This window comes from Oryza brachyantha, chromosome 1 (genome assembly GCF_000231095.2).
Source record: "Oryza brachyantha chromosome 1, ObraRS2, whole genome shotgun sequence".
In the NCBI taxonomy this organism is placed as follows: domain Eukaryota; kingdom Viridiplantae; phylum Streptophyta; class Magnoliopsida; order Poales; family Poaceae; genus Oryza; species Oryza brachyantha.
This window is the reverse complement of record NC_023163.2, coordinates 19,108,699-19,122,854: the sequence shown is the minus strand read 5'-3', so window position 1 is coordinate 19,122,854 and position 14,156 is coordinate 19,108,699. Positions and strand designations below refer to the sequence as shown.

The 14,156-nt window shown below is 39.1% G+C and overlaps 1 protein-coding gene across 2 annotated transcripts; it reads left to right on the top strand.

Moving 5' to 3' along the window:
* The first annotated feature begins 6,983 nt into the window (after positions 1–6,983).
* On the top strand, positions 6,984–11,982 carry LOC102702142. 2 transcript variants are annotated; one of them, XM_006644358.3, is made up of 9 exons: positions 6,984–7,308; positions 8,823–8,937; positions 9,043–9,125; positions 9,694–9,819; positions 9,914–10,031; positions 10,122–10,206; positions 10,686–10,799; positions 10,891–10,930; positions 11,488–11,982. In XM_006644358.3, exons 2-9 carry the CDS (start codon positions 8,847–8,849, stop codon positions 11,638–11,640), a joined length of 810 nt encoding a protein of 269 aa, XP_006644421.1. In that variant the 5' UTR covers positions 6,984–7,308; positions 8,823–8,846; the 3' UTR covers positions 11,641–11,982. The 2 variants fall into 2 exon arrangements, with proteins under 2 accessions (XP_006644421.1, XP_015691876.1); XM_015836390.2 differs by lacking the exon at positions 6,984–7,308 and adding an exon at positions 7,696–7,803.
* The last annotated feature ends 2,174 nt before the right edge of the window (positions 11,983–14,156 follow it).

Below are 14,156 nucleotides of genomic sequence, written 5' to 3'. Positions count from 1 at the left end.
GGCATTCATCTATTGAGCCTTTGTTAAAGAGGGCATATTTGGGGTGTTCGAGTGTGATATGTGCGTATTTGTGTATTCCATATAATATGTTAGAAAATTATTACTTGTACTCTTCTAGTCAAAGTGTCTTATGCACGAGAACTGAATGGAATGTCAAATAAATTTGACTAGAGGGAGTAATATGTATCGATTAGGCCATACATATAAGACTAAAGCTAGTACCAGATGCAGCTCTAAAATAAAGATTGAATGGAGATGCTTGATAAAGATAACCGAAAATAGCGCATATGTAACTTATGGTTACATTGCAATCACATAAAAGTCGGAGTACAATCAACAACTTAAAAGAAATCCAAGATATGAAATAGAGTATAATTCTAGAGTAGCCTAGTGGTAGTCGGTTGTTGGCTAAGGCATTACATAGCAGGCCGTAGGAAAGATCAGCAAAGGTGTGGCCACGTGGATGAAAATATATGCATCGCATGGCATCACTACATGCTGACTGGCACACCGACGCAATGAAGAGAATGAGCATCAACCAACTAGCTATGATAATGAATAATCGAGGGCTCACGACAAAGGAGAATGTAGTCACAAAATTGGAAGGTGAAGAAACAACAATAGATTTGCTTTGTTTGCAGTGCTTCATTCATTGATTTGATGTGCTACATATGGAATGGTGGATGGCTAATGTGGATATCCTAGTATTAGGAGGGGGTTCTGAAGGTGTGGTGACGTGGAGTGGCGTGGCTCGTTGTTGGGCTGGTCAACCCATCCTGCCCAATGGGTGGGCCCACCATATACTTTAGCTGATAACACTCAAGGAAGTTTTTGAAGTTGTACACTAAAAAAACTTACTAATTATTTGTAATAATAAAATTCTCAACCATTTGATTAATTGATTATTGGAAGTTATAGAAAAAATTAGATTCATACATAATTGCCACATCATCGTTTGGAAAAACCTTCACACAACAAATAAATTTTGTACACGTTTATTTCTTCTTTGTTTTTATGTATTCGCTCTATAGATATAAAGTTGTACGAATATGACTATATCAGATAGCTGGACAACAAGGGCCTCATCATTTTGACAATATCATATAAGCATATGCCAAAATTTAAATCTTTGAGCTTAACTTAGTTTTGATTTTGAGGCTTTTCATCATATTTTGTTTTACAACATTTGATTTTCAAATCATAATAACACATATCTAAAATTTATATCCATAATTTTTTAATTGCCAATATATCGTTTCGTTTATTCTTAATCAAAACGATAAGGTTGCAAATAAATCGACAAGATTTAGAAAAAAAATGGAAACCCTTGTCTATAGTGGTGACTGTCTGTTGGTGAGAGCACTCGAGTTGTGCAAATCAAGGGCATTTTTAGTTGACATAACTACCCTTAACATGATGGCTAACATGCGGGCCTCATTATCCACAGACTAAACTACCCCTAACATGATAGTTAGTATGTGGGTCTCACAATACACATACAAAGTACCCCTAATATGATGGATGACATACCAGTCTCACCGTACAGACTATATGTTTGTGACCTGGGGCATTAGGGTAAATAGGAATCCTCTCTGTTGACTTGAGCTCCATTCTTGAGAAAAAGTGGTGCCTCCAGCTTGAGATTCTACTATTTTTGCATGACTTGGCAACATGAGGATGCATGTTTTATCCGGTGACTCCAAGATATTTTGCTTTGGTAACAAACTACTCAATCTATTTTTTAATATTTAATTTCCGCCGACTCCAAGATTATGTTTGATCAAACATTTTATCTTTCTTTAAAAAATATAGTTATTAGTTAATTTGTGATTCTTTTATCTTTAAGGCACTTAAATATGACTGGTACTTTAATTATATCTGTACAATTTTTTTGAGTTAAAACATATGCTTAAATTAAATTGCAAAAGTAAACAATGTCAAACGTAAAAAAATGAGTGTAGTATATTATAAAGATAGCTGAAAAAAAAAGCATGATCTCTCTCTCTCTGGAGACCTGGAAATCCCCACATTAGTTAGAGAAATTAAAAAAAAGAGAGAAAAGACTTGCATTGTTCGACTATGATGGATCTATATATATTGTAATACTATAGATGGACAGATGAGTTGCATTCCCTCCATTCAAAAATTATGTTTTATGACCGGCAAGGTTTGGGCCGTATGACTAGCGGTGCAGGAGCGATGTGACTGGCGATAACAATGTTTCGTCAAGTTGTTCGATAGAGTTATTGTACTTGGGTTTTGATTTTCCAAACCATTCGCCATACGTTTGTTTGGTCTTATTTGATCATACTTTTCTAGTGTTCAAAAGTTGCTGTAAATAGATTTGATTTCTAGGTATGGATAAAACACACACATTTACTTGGTTACAACCAAGAATATTAATGAGAGTCATCATAAAGTATTAACGAAAGACATTGTAGTCATTCCTCCGTCATACTAATTTGTGGGAGGATTTGCTAGAACTAATACTTTGTGGAGGCAGAGAGAATGCATGGAATACTATTGTACATAAAAAACTTAGATATTATGGAATGACCTAATATTAATTAAATAGGTAGAAGTGAGACTTCGAACCTAGACTGGCTAGCCAGAAAATCCATGACCAGTATATCAATTATAATTCTACTTTTAAAATATAAGTAATGCTATACCTACTAAAAATATTATTACTTAACTCTTACAAACTAATGGCTTGTCCATTTGATCTAGTCAATCGGTTTGGTCGCGTTATTCAAAGTCAAGATACAACCACAAGTTGCCATATCAGTTTTGTAGAGTTTGTAAGTTTTTATTACGTGCACCATTTTCCTTAAATGCATGCTATTTCATATTGTTCAAATAGGCCGCGTTCGGCTCCTCCTTAGTTACCCTAAATTCTCTTATTTTCCACGGGCATACTTCCTACTAAAGAGTGTATTTTTCTAAAAAAATTTATAGGAAAGTTACTTTAAAAATTATATTAATCTATTTATTTTTCTATAATTAATAATTAATTAATCATGTACTAATCTATTAATATAGTAATATCCGTGCTGGATAACTAACATCATCTCCTTCAATGCCTAAGGCCGCGTTCTTTCACCCCATAAGTTAACTTACCCCTCGTTTTCTGTGTGCACGCTTCCTAAATTGTTAAACGGTGTATTTTTTTAAAAAAATATTATAGAAAAGTTGTTTTAAAAATTTATATTAATATGTTTTATATTTTTTTAATAATTAATTAATCATGTACTAATCTTTTCCGTGTCGAGATAAGTTAACTTACCCCACACAAAATGAACACGGCCTAATTCCTCTAGGTTTATCACATGGCTTAATGGTTGTTTGCATCCAGAGACTTTTTTTAGTCCTTTGTCACATTAGATGTTTGGACGTTAATTAGGAGTATTAAATATAGACCGATAACAAAACTAATTGTATAAATAAAGGCTATTTCATTAGACAAATTTGTTAAGCCTAATTAATCCATGATTAGCAAATGTTTACTGTAGCCTCACATTTGCTAATCATGGATTAATTGGGTTCAATAGATTTGTCTCGCGAAATAGTCCAGAGTATAAGGTTAGTTTATTAATAGTCTATATTTAATACTTCTAATTAATATTAAACATTCGATGCGACACGGATGAAGTTGGGGGGGCACAAACACCACCCACCAAAATACCACGAGGACATGCCACGTCATTCTTGCATGCAATGCTAAAATGTAAATGTTAATTATATCCTTATATATATATATATATATATTGCATAGTAGAAAAAGAAAGGAAAAATTATTGATCACGTGTACCATCCAACGGTTACCCATGCATATCAAGATTTCGTTTAGATTCAGTGCAGAAACATTGTCCGGTTGGCCCGTAATTTTTTCCTTCTTTTTCTATGCTTTATGTAACGGTAGAATGAATATTTAAATATTGATTGCATACACGATATGGCGTATCCATGCGACATTTTTGGTAGGTTCAACGACTATTTTAAGTCAATTATAAACTTTAGGAACTTGTTTGGATACCGCTCCTCTGTTTCATTAGTTAAAATTTATATAGCATTAACTAAATTTATAATAATACCAACGAATATATATATAAACAATATATATCGATATGAATGTAAACTTAGCTATAACATCTTACATATGAAATAGAGAATTACATACATCGGTTGACTTGAATTGACTGTGGAGCGAAAATTCAAAATTGTATCTATTCAGTATTCACCTAAATATATATTGCAAAAAAAAAACAACTGTACGGATGTAAAATGTTAAATAGAAGTTATATGTAAAATATATTTTAAACTTTTATTTAGCTGCACGTAAAATTACGCACAACAATTGGCTAGTTGCTATAAAGCTTTATGTGATTGATAATAGCTCATCATGTGACTGAACTAAGGTACCGGGTTTTACAGGATTAAGAATAAATGTGTGTATTTTAAGTGTCAGTATACTACTGATCCTTCTGTAATGCTATATGAATTGTGTTTTAATAGATGATGTCTTTAATTTTTTAAAACATGTTTCACCATTTATTTTTAAGACTCGCATAATTATTATTTATTTTGTTATAATTATATTTATTAATAAATGCATCGTAAGTATAACTTATATTTTTATATATTTACATAAAATTTTTAAATAAGATGAATGATCAAATATATATTAAAATATCAACGACTTCATCTGTTAAGGCCTTTTTTTAGGCTTATACTTAGGCTTAAACATATAAGTTAGCTTTTCGACTTATATGGTTTATAAGCTGGTGGCTTAAATATTCAAAGTTAATGGTTGAATGCTGCATCAATTCTAAAAACTACTCGGAAGTTTTGGCTTAACAGTATCAGAGTGACATAAAAGAACAGAATAAAAACTTGCTTAGGGTATACACAGTGCAAGGTGCTTGGTTGAGTAGCTCGAGCATGCCACGCAGAATGAAGTTACGTATAAGATACTTCTCACATAGTGCATGATGCTTCAAATGAGTTCCACAAAAAAAAATTACATATTTTTTAATTTTATTTCCCCCTCTCCCTCCCCTCTTTCTCTCCACTGTCCCTCTCCTCTCTTTCGGTCTTTCCCCTCTTTCTCTCCCCTTTCCCAGCCCTCTCTCTCCCCTCTCCAATCTTCACGGCGGCGGGGCTAGCAGCAGTGCACGGCGCCGGTGACGGGGTAGTGGCGGTGGGCGGCGCCGACGGTGGCAACGTCTGGGCGGGGGCGCAGCTAGCGGCGGAGGTTGGCGCCGGCGGCGGCGTGTTGGGGCGACGGAGGTCGGCGGCGGCACATCGGGGGCCACGTCCGAGCGGCAGCGGAGGTCGGCATGTCGAGCGGCGGTACGTCGGGAGCGACGGAGGCCGGCGGCGGCCGTGTCCTGACGGAGCTTGGTAGCCGGCAGCGATGGATCTAGGTGGCCGTGTCCTAGCGGAGCTTGGGCCAGAGGCGATGGATCTCGGGTACTAGTATTACTTTTCCCTGCCACTCTCCCTGCCAAAGCTGCCAATCCTAACGAGTACGTCGTCCCCTCTGCAGTGTGAGAATCCTCGCAAGGGTACGATCCATGGCTAGCTAGCTCCGGTGCGCCGACGTGGTGGGCTGGGGCTCCTCGCCACGTCGGCGCCTGTGCATGCCCTTAGTTAGATGCCTAGACAAACAATGGAGACCTACTGTACGGAAGGAGTGTTACAGTTTAACCGTGTCTTTTCACTTCTACTTATACTTATAAGCTAAAATTTTAAAGTTAAATTTAAAATTTATTTTAAGATTTTTTTCACCCATACTTTATTTTTCAGCCTTATTTAGATCGCTAAGAATATATATATAAACATTTTATTTATAAATTATTTTTTATTTGTATATATGTTATTTGAATTTGTTTCCGAGCCAAACAATCGCTCCTTTTGTTTACCCGGAGGATTAACAGTTCTGCCGACTTGATTAACGCACATTTCAGGCTAACTACAAGCCGCAACTCACCGGGCCAAGCCAGCTGAAGCCTGAAGGGCACGTACCATATCGCCAGGGTTGCTTCACGGAGTGGAATAATTAATTTTTTTTGTCCATTTTATATTTGATCATAATAGATTTATATAATATACGAGACCCACATGTCATAGACAACAAGTGAAAATCAGTTATCATCTGATTTTAAAATGACAAAAGTTAAATGCCCCTAGATAATCAGGTTGGTCTCCGACCAGTCAAATCCATCTCGGGAAGCCAACCAAACAACCCTTTGTGAAAAAGGCATGTAGCCTAGTGATTGCAGTGACTTGAGTAATATTTAAGGTCTGAAGTTAAATCTCTATAAGAGTATAAATTTTAGATTAGATACTTAAGGACCAAGTCTTCTATTTAGGCTAAGTTAGTAAAATAAAAAAAATAACTATATATATTCGGGTGAGTACAGAGACAGGGTAAAAACAGCCTTATCTCAAAAACCAAACAGCCTCCAAAATGATTTGCCGCGGGCCGCGGCAGGACGGGGTCGACGCCGTCATCGCCGGCCGCGGCGCACGACTACGAGCGCGACCGCAGTGGGCGGCGTTACTGCGCCAGCTTTGCACCGGTGCCGCCGCCTCTCCCCCGCCGTCCGCGCCCATCTCAAGCGCAACTTCTACCTCCGCTTCGTCGTTCGCACGCACTTTCACCCACCAGCAACACAGCATTTTTACGGGCTCATCAGACGCCGCATTCCCGACCGGCGAGCGAGCCGCGCCCGCCACCGGCTGCGCGTCGCCGTAAGCCCCCATACCTTCGCACTGCCCGCTCCCGCTGCGCTGGGGAGGCCTCGAGATCTGGCCGTGGTTGCTTTCGCTGCCCGATCCCCACTCGAATTCGCCTCTCTTTTTTCTCAGCCGCGGAAAAGAAAACAGATAAAAGAAAAAGGGGGAATCTTGGAGCCCGCGGTCCGTTTTTTGCAGCCTCACCCCTCAACTGTCCGTCGTTAATCACGGGGCCCTCTCGGCGCTGTGGTTGCTGTCGTGCCGTGTGGGCGTCACAAACGAATAATCAATGGCCTCCTCCTCTTGCCTGCATCGCCAGGAAGAAGACGAAGAAAAAAAAATATCAGAGGGAGAGAAGAGTAGAAAAAGAAGACGGAAAGAGAAGGGAGACAGGGAGTCAGTCTTCTTCCTCTGCCTCCGTGCCTGCGCCTTTGCTTCGGAGTCCGCCAAGTTTAGATTCGACGAGGAGGGAGAGCTTCTCCTTTTCGTTCGCCCCCCTCTCCTTGCCTGGGGCGTGTGGCGACTGGCTCCGTTCCAACAGTCCAAGGCGAGGATTATTTTACAAAGGTTAGGTCTTGCCGCCGCCGCCGCCGCTGTGCCGCTTGTCTCCCTCCCTTCCTCTGTCTGTTCGCAAGTGTGCCTCATTTGTTGACTTTGCTAATCCCCAAATCTGATTTGGCTCCCCGCATTGCGCGCGGCCGCCCCGCCCCCTCTTCCTGGTGCGCTTGCCACATCAGCCTGGCCATGAACAAAGTTTTCGTTTTTTTTATGCGGGGGAGATGGAGACGATCATGCTTGAGGGGGATCTTGAGCGAGAGTGTAGGATCGAGTGTTTTGAACCTGAGCCATATCTGATTTCTGAAAGTGCTGGTTGCCGAGGCTCAAGATTCTGGTTTCTTTAACACCCTCCCCCCCCCCCCCCCCCCCCCCCCCTCTGGTTTTGCCGGTTTGAGCTCCTAACGAAAGAGGCGATGGGTTCTGTTCTGCTGAATTAGCCATCTTGAGGATGGGGAGGTTGAAGGATATGAAGCTCTTTCTTTTCTCTGTTTCCCTTTCGCAGAAGTAATTGGCCTGTGCTTTTGCCTCGTGGATATGTTTCAGAGCTAACCTCTATCGTTGAGTTGTCTAAAACGAAAACTGCTGGTGATTGTTCTAGAAGTTACAGTGTATTCCACCCATTGAGTGATTGAGATTACCAAAATTGTTTTTGGTTCCTTTTAGGATGTACAATGCCTCTAGTTCCTAGTTGGTTCTGCTATTTGATTAGCTCCACATAGAAAGGCAGTAGTCGCTGGACATCCTTCGTATCCATTGTTAAAACTATTTACCCGTTTCTGCAGTGATCTGGAAGATGTCACATTCTGTGTGCGATCCTTTCGGTAATGCTGTCAGTGGTTGTTTTGGCAAAGCAAACATTTCAGCAACAGAGTGGGATATCTGATACTGCTATTTTAGTGTCCATTATAGTTATCTACAGGGCTTAGTCTTGAACATTTTATAGGCTTTTCAGCATACTAGGTTTTGTGTTTTCTTCCTTGCATTGTCAAAGTTATAAGGCTCTCTGCATATGGTTATGAAAAAAATGGAATAGTAAAAAACAGTAAAATGTTGGAATCGTAAACAGTGCGCTGGGTCAAATAATTGAACTTTTATAGCTATCAACGAATTTACCGTCCTGTTGGATTTTGGGCTAGTAAAGCAATTTACTCCCTCCATCTCACAATGTAAGACTTTCTAGCCTTACCTAGATGCATATGGATGCTAATGAATCTAGACATATATATAAATTATATATATTTATCAATTGATGAATTTAGGCAACACTAGAAAGTCTTACAATATGAAACGGAGGTAATATATGAAATACTCTTTCGTAAGAAAAACTCTAACCTGAAATTACTATACTATTTTCTATGCACACTGTTTCCCTTGAACCATTAAATTTGCAGTTATGTTTACAGAAGCTGTCTTTTATTGTGCTATTGTTAAATAACTTGATGTGGAGCTCTATCTTTTTTGTATCTATTTGTATTTGGATATATAGAGCATGGTTGGTTAAGTGCTTAGGTTTCTGGATGTAGGATCCTGATTTTGTTCTTGAAGAAATGAACTCAACCAGCCCTTCAGAGCTGTCAGCATCTTCAGGTGGAGAGGCAACACCAGCCAATGATAATGCGAGACCTTCTGATTCAGTTGGTAAGAAGCATATCATTTTATTATATGATCTCTGTGTATGACTGCACTACATACATAACCATTTGGTCCCTTTTATTTCCAATTTATCCTTCATGGATTTTGCAGGGAGTAATTCTCCTGGACCGGCAAGAAGCAGAATTGCACTGCAGTTGGATCAGCGGTCATTACATTTTTCTGTTTCTGCTTGGGTAAATGGCTTAAGCACAACAAATATAACTTTCAGCAATTATTGCATCACACATTATTTCTATGCGCTGAAATCAATTCAATGCTGAAGATCTTGTTCTTATCTCAAAATCCCATTGGTGTCTATAAGAATACCTTTTTCTAAGGCACCCTCTTTGGCCTAAAAAAGGTTAGTCTTAGAATTGATCATAAGTAAATTTGTGTTCAGAATTTAGTAATTATATTATCACACAATAGACAAATAATCATATATTATATCGGAATAGGCAGTTATTCACTTCATCTGTGATGATTAGCTCTTTAATTCCTGTTGGAACAATTTATGAGTGTCTGTCTTGCTTAAAACTCAACTTATGATTCAATCTACTATGCTTTTAAGTGCCTAACAATACAAATTTTGTGATAGGGCCTACTGTAATTTGGGGATTAACTTGTATGCCTTGTTTTAGCCTCCATGTGTTAATGATGAGCACAGACACACTGTTTTTAGCTAGCATGTTCAAATTACTTTGGCTGATTGTCACATTATCTTTATCACACACAAACATTTGTTTCTTCTGTTTTTGACAGGTTCTTATTGTTGCATTGATTGGCATCCTTCCTTTGGCACCACGACAACTACAATACAAGGGATATCGTTTATCACTTCTTGGCACAACCTGTACCACAGGCTATGCCTTATTTGCTTTTTATCGGGTTAGTAACATGTAATTCAGTATTCTAGTTATTGTATTGTTCCTCTTGCCTTAGCCGCCTTGCACAACTTATTACCATTTTTCCTCTTGTTCAGCTACCCAGAGCAGGAAACATGCATGCTGCTCAGATCTTTCACCATGTGGCTTCATCAAAGGATTTTATACCATTCATGTACTGTCTTATGTTTGTCGTGTCTGAACTGCAATTGAAGCGTAAGCATTGCTTGTTTACTGACCTAACATTTTTTATATTTCTACCTAAACACCTTTCCTTGTGCATGACACGATAATATTTTTTGACAGTTGTTTTGGTACCTGTAATTTGTTGGGCACTTGAACATGTGGCCAGATTTCTACGGAGGCATTTTACTAATTCCTCTCTATACAGGTAAGTGAACTCAACAAATTATAAGCACAAAATCGACAAAGATTATGTTTGTCTTGCCTTATATGCATATGCTTTGTGTTACCATTCACATATTTTAGGATAATGTAGTTTGAGGCACTATCTTCCCTTCCTCGGTTTGTGCTGTCATATGAACTAAATGTTTTTATTACATGGCATAAACTACTTTTATCTCTCTGGGTGTGTGATTCCTATAAACGACCATAATACAAGTGATTGGTGGTGTAGTCTTGGTGATGTTCTTGGCAGCCTTTTTATTCAATGGAGAACCTAATGGTTAAATTTACCATAGTCCCTCGGTAGTAGATCTTATGTGCAGAAAATTTGCATGGTAATATGCTGAGAAAATACAAAACAATCATATACTTTGAACTGAGAGTTTCTAACAAGCCTGCAATATTCTGCCCGTTGAACATGCTGGTAAATGCATTATAATAATCAAATGTATTGTGAATTTGTAGGACATACCTGGAGAAACCTTGCACATGGGTCGAGACAAACACAACTGCAGTCAACTTTCTGAGTTCAAATGCAGAAATTTTGTTGGGATTTCTTTTGATTTTGTCTCTGTTCTCGTCAGTAGACCCTACCCTTCAATTTTCATTCTCCCATTCCCATTATCCATGTTATCTTAATCTCTTATTACTTTTTGCTCATGTTGTGCAGGCGAAAACGCAATGCTATGCAAACATTCATGTATTGGCAGGTTAGTTTTTACATAAACATTTCTTAGTTTCTAAGAATGTTACACTTTTATTTTCTTTTGACTACAATGTTGCAACAATACTTAACTTTCAGGTCTTGCTATCATCTGTATAATGTCATCACATTAGGAATTTGGAGTGTTCTTTTGACATCTAGTACAATATAGTTAGTTTGTTGCTTGGTTATCCTCTTATCCACTATAAAGTATAAACAAGTGCTTGTTTAGTTGTACATCAAACTGCAGAACTAACAAATCACACTTAACTTTGCAACACACATAACATCAATATGGCTAAAATGCTAGTGAGGTGCTCATATAAATATGGATAGTTATTTTTCAATAATCTGAAGATGCCGCCAAGGGAAGAAGTGTTCCCATGGCTGCACAAACTACAATTTAAGTGTATGTGATTTACATTTAGAAGAGGATTTCAGCAATGATAGTTGCTTCTGCTGCTGTCAGTTTGAAATGAATTTGTATGTCAAATTGTAGACTGTTTGTTATTATATAAATGCCCCTGGAAATCACTCTCTCACTCTGTTTACCTTGTATTGCAGTTACTGAAGCTCATGTACCACTCACCTTTCACTGCCGGTTATCACAGAGCTATCTGGCTTAAAATTGGGCGGACAGTTAATCCCTATATCAATCGCTACACTCCTTTTCTTCATGACCCGATAAATGCTGGCATGAGATGGTGGTTCAGGTAGCATAGATATGGCTCAAGTAATCATGTAAAGGTGTTTTTGTCACAGGTAACACAAGGAAAATATCTTTTGAGTAAAGTGTAGCTTGCGAGTGACATGTTGTTAGTGCCTTGTCTTTTTTTTTTCTCTCGATATTTGCTGATATTACTTTTAGTTAGTGGTTAGTAAATTCTTGTAACTTTGCCATCATTGTAGAACTAGGTGTAGATCTTGGTAATATGACCAATTTACCATGAAGTGGAAATGGAAAAGCGATCTGTTACTATCATGATCTGGATTCTGTGTTCTGAATTCCTAAGAAAGGTTGTTCAAGCCGATGGGCCAGTACTGAGCCCAACCATTAAAGGTCCTAAACTTTTGCGTATTCCATGTGAATTTTCTTCAGTCATGAACACTTTCGAAACGTGGACAATTCGACAGTACAGAAAATGTGGTGTTGCAACAACAACAACATATCAGCAATTGTTCCCAAAGCTCCAGGCTAAGCAGGACTGTAAAAAATGGGGCAAAACTGTACTTCAATCAGAACTATTACGGAAGAAACTTGCAAAAATACTATTCCATGAAACCTGCAGGCTCTAACGAAAAATTAACGCGAACTGTGCAGCATAAACTACCGAAACTACAACTTTAAGTTGGAGGAATAAAAATACAACCAAGTTAATCCTTAACGGCAAGGGCAACACTTTATGGTCGTCATGATCATAACGGTGAGAGTCAAACTGTAGGGAGCAATAGTTATAGCCATACCATGCAAGGCAGCAGGCTAAGTTAATAAATGGGTAGTGAGTAGTGAAAAAGATAATTTTATATTCTATTGGGATGAAACTTAAGCTTTTTTTTTTTGGTGTGGGGAGGGGGGGTTTCACGGAGCTTAAGGGGATGTTTGGTTGTCATACTCAATTTGCGTAAGGTTGCCATAATATTTTAGCTAACTTGGTTATTTAAGGTTTAACTAACATGTGACAAGTTTGTCTCACTTTATTATGTTGTTGACATGTGGGCCTTATATATTGAAAAGAAAATATTGTCATAAGTATGGCACCAACCAAACACACACCTAACATGGTTAAATTTAACTAACTTGAGATATGATAAGCTTAGGCAAGTTGTGGTAACCAACCAAACAACCCCTAAGCTGTGCTTCCACAATAACCAAAGTTACAACAACCGCTTAAGGCGAACATCTTGGCACGTCGTCGTGGTTGCCCTAATAAAAATGCTCTACCATTCTTCCCATAGCCTTGATATCGTGCTCCTCGAACGAGCCGACGTCTATATGCTTTTCGGTTTGCGTATTCGCCTTGGACGTCGGGTCGCCACGGATGCGGAGCACGAGGGACAGCGTCGACTCGTTCCGGATGTTGTAGTCAGCCAGTGTGCGGCCGTCCTCCAGCTGGCCGCCGGCGAAGATGAGCCGCTGCTGGTCCGACGGGACGCCCTCCCTGTCGTGGATTCTCTCTTTTATATTCTCGATGGAGTCGCAGTTCTCGACCTCAAGCGCGATGGTCCTGCCAGTCAGGGTCTTCACGATATCTGCATTTTCTCTTCGGTCTCGACGTAGAAGACGATCGATGGCCTCGGTTGCCTGCGGTGATATGCGAGCGAGCGAGCGACGGTGCGCCGGAGCTGGCCAAGAAACCGCGGGAGGGCGGGGCTTGTTGGCTTGCCTGTCGCGGGCGCTGGCTCGAGTCTAGCCTGGGATGGATGGGCGCATGCAGCTCGCGTCGCGCCGTTTTATTGGGGGATTGGTGGCTTGGATATTGGTTGGCTTCGAATCGGCTTCCAATTCCGATACGGGCGCAGACAGCATTGTCCGATACGGGCTCGGACGGTCGGACTGTTTCTTTGTTCTTCTTTTCTTTCCCTTGTTTTGCCTCGCTGGAGAAAATAAAAGGGACATTACTGTTGGCTGCTAAGCACAAATACTATCGGATTTCTAGGTCATGTTTAGTTCCCAAAAATATCCCATCGAATTTTTGGACATCTAAATAAAGCATTAAATATATATGAATATTAAAACTAATTATATAGTTATGGAAAAATCGTGAGACAAATCTTTTAAGCCTAATTAAAACGTGATTAGCCATAAATGCTACATTAACCAACATGTGCTAACGACGAATTAATTAGACTCAAAAGATTCGTCTCGTGGTTTCTAAGCGGAATCTAAAATTTGTTTTGTAATTAGACTGTGTTTAATACTTTAAATATGTTAAATGTGTGTTTAAAAACTGGATATGATATTTTTGTAAAAAAAAAATTGTAAACTAAACAAGACCTCACATTCACAAGGGAGTCACAACTGGCGATGATGAGATGAACATATTTTTTTTAAAAAAAATTACCAGTTCAGCTTGATTGGTACACGATCCATAAGCAATAATACAATCATAGAAATAATATGCAGGCGGAGAAACCACAGGAACACATGGAAGCCAATGTACTGAACACAGAGAGAGGGAAACACGTGAATTTTTTCCGATGATGTTCAGATCACTCAGATCCTACTCTCCTTT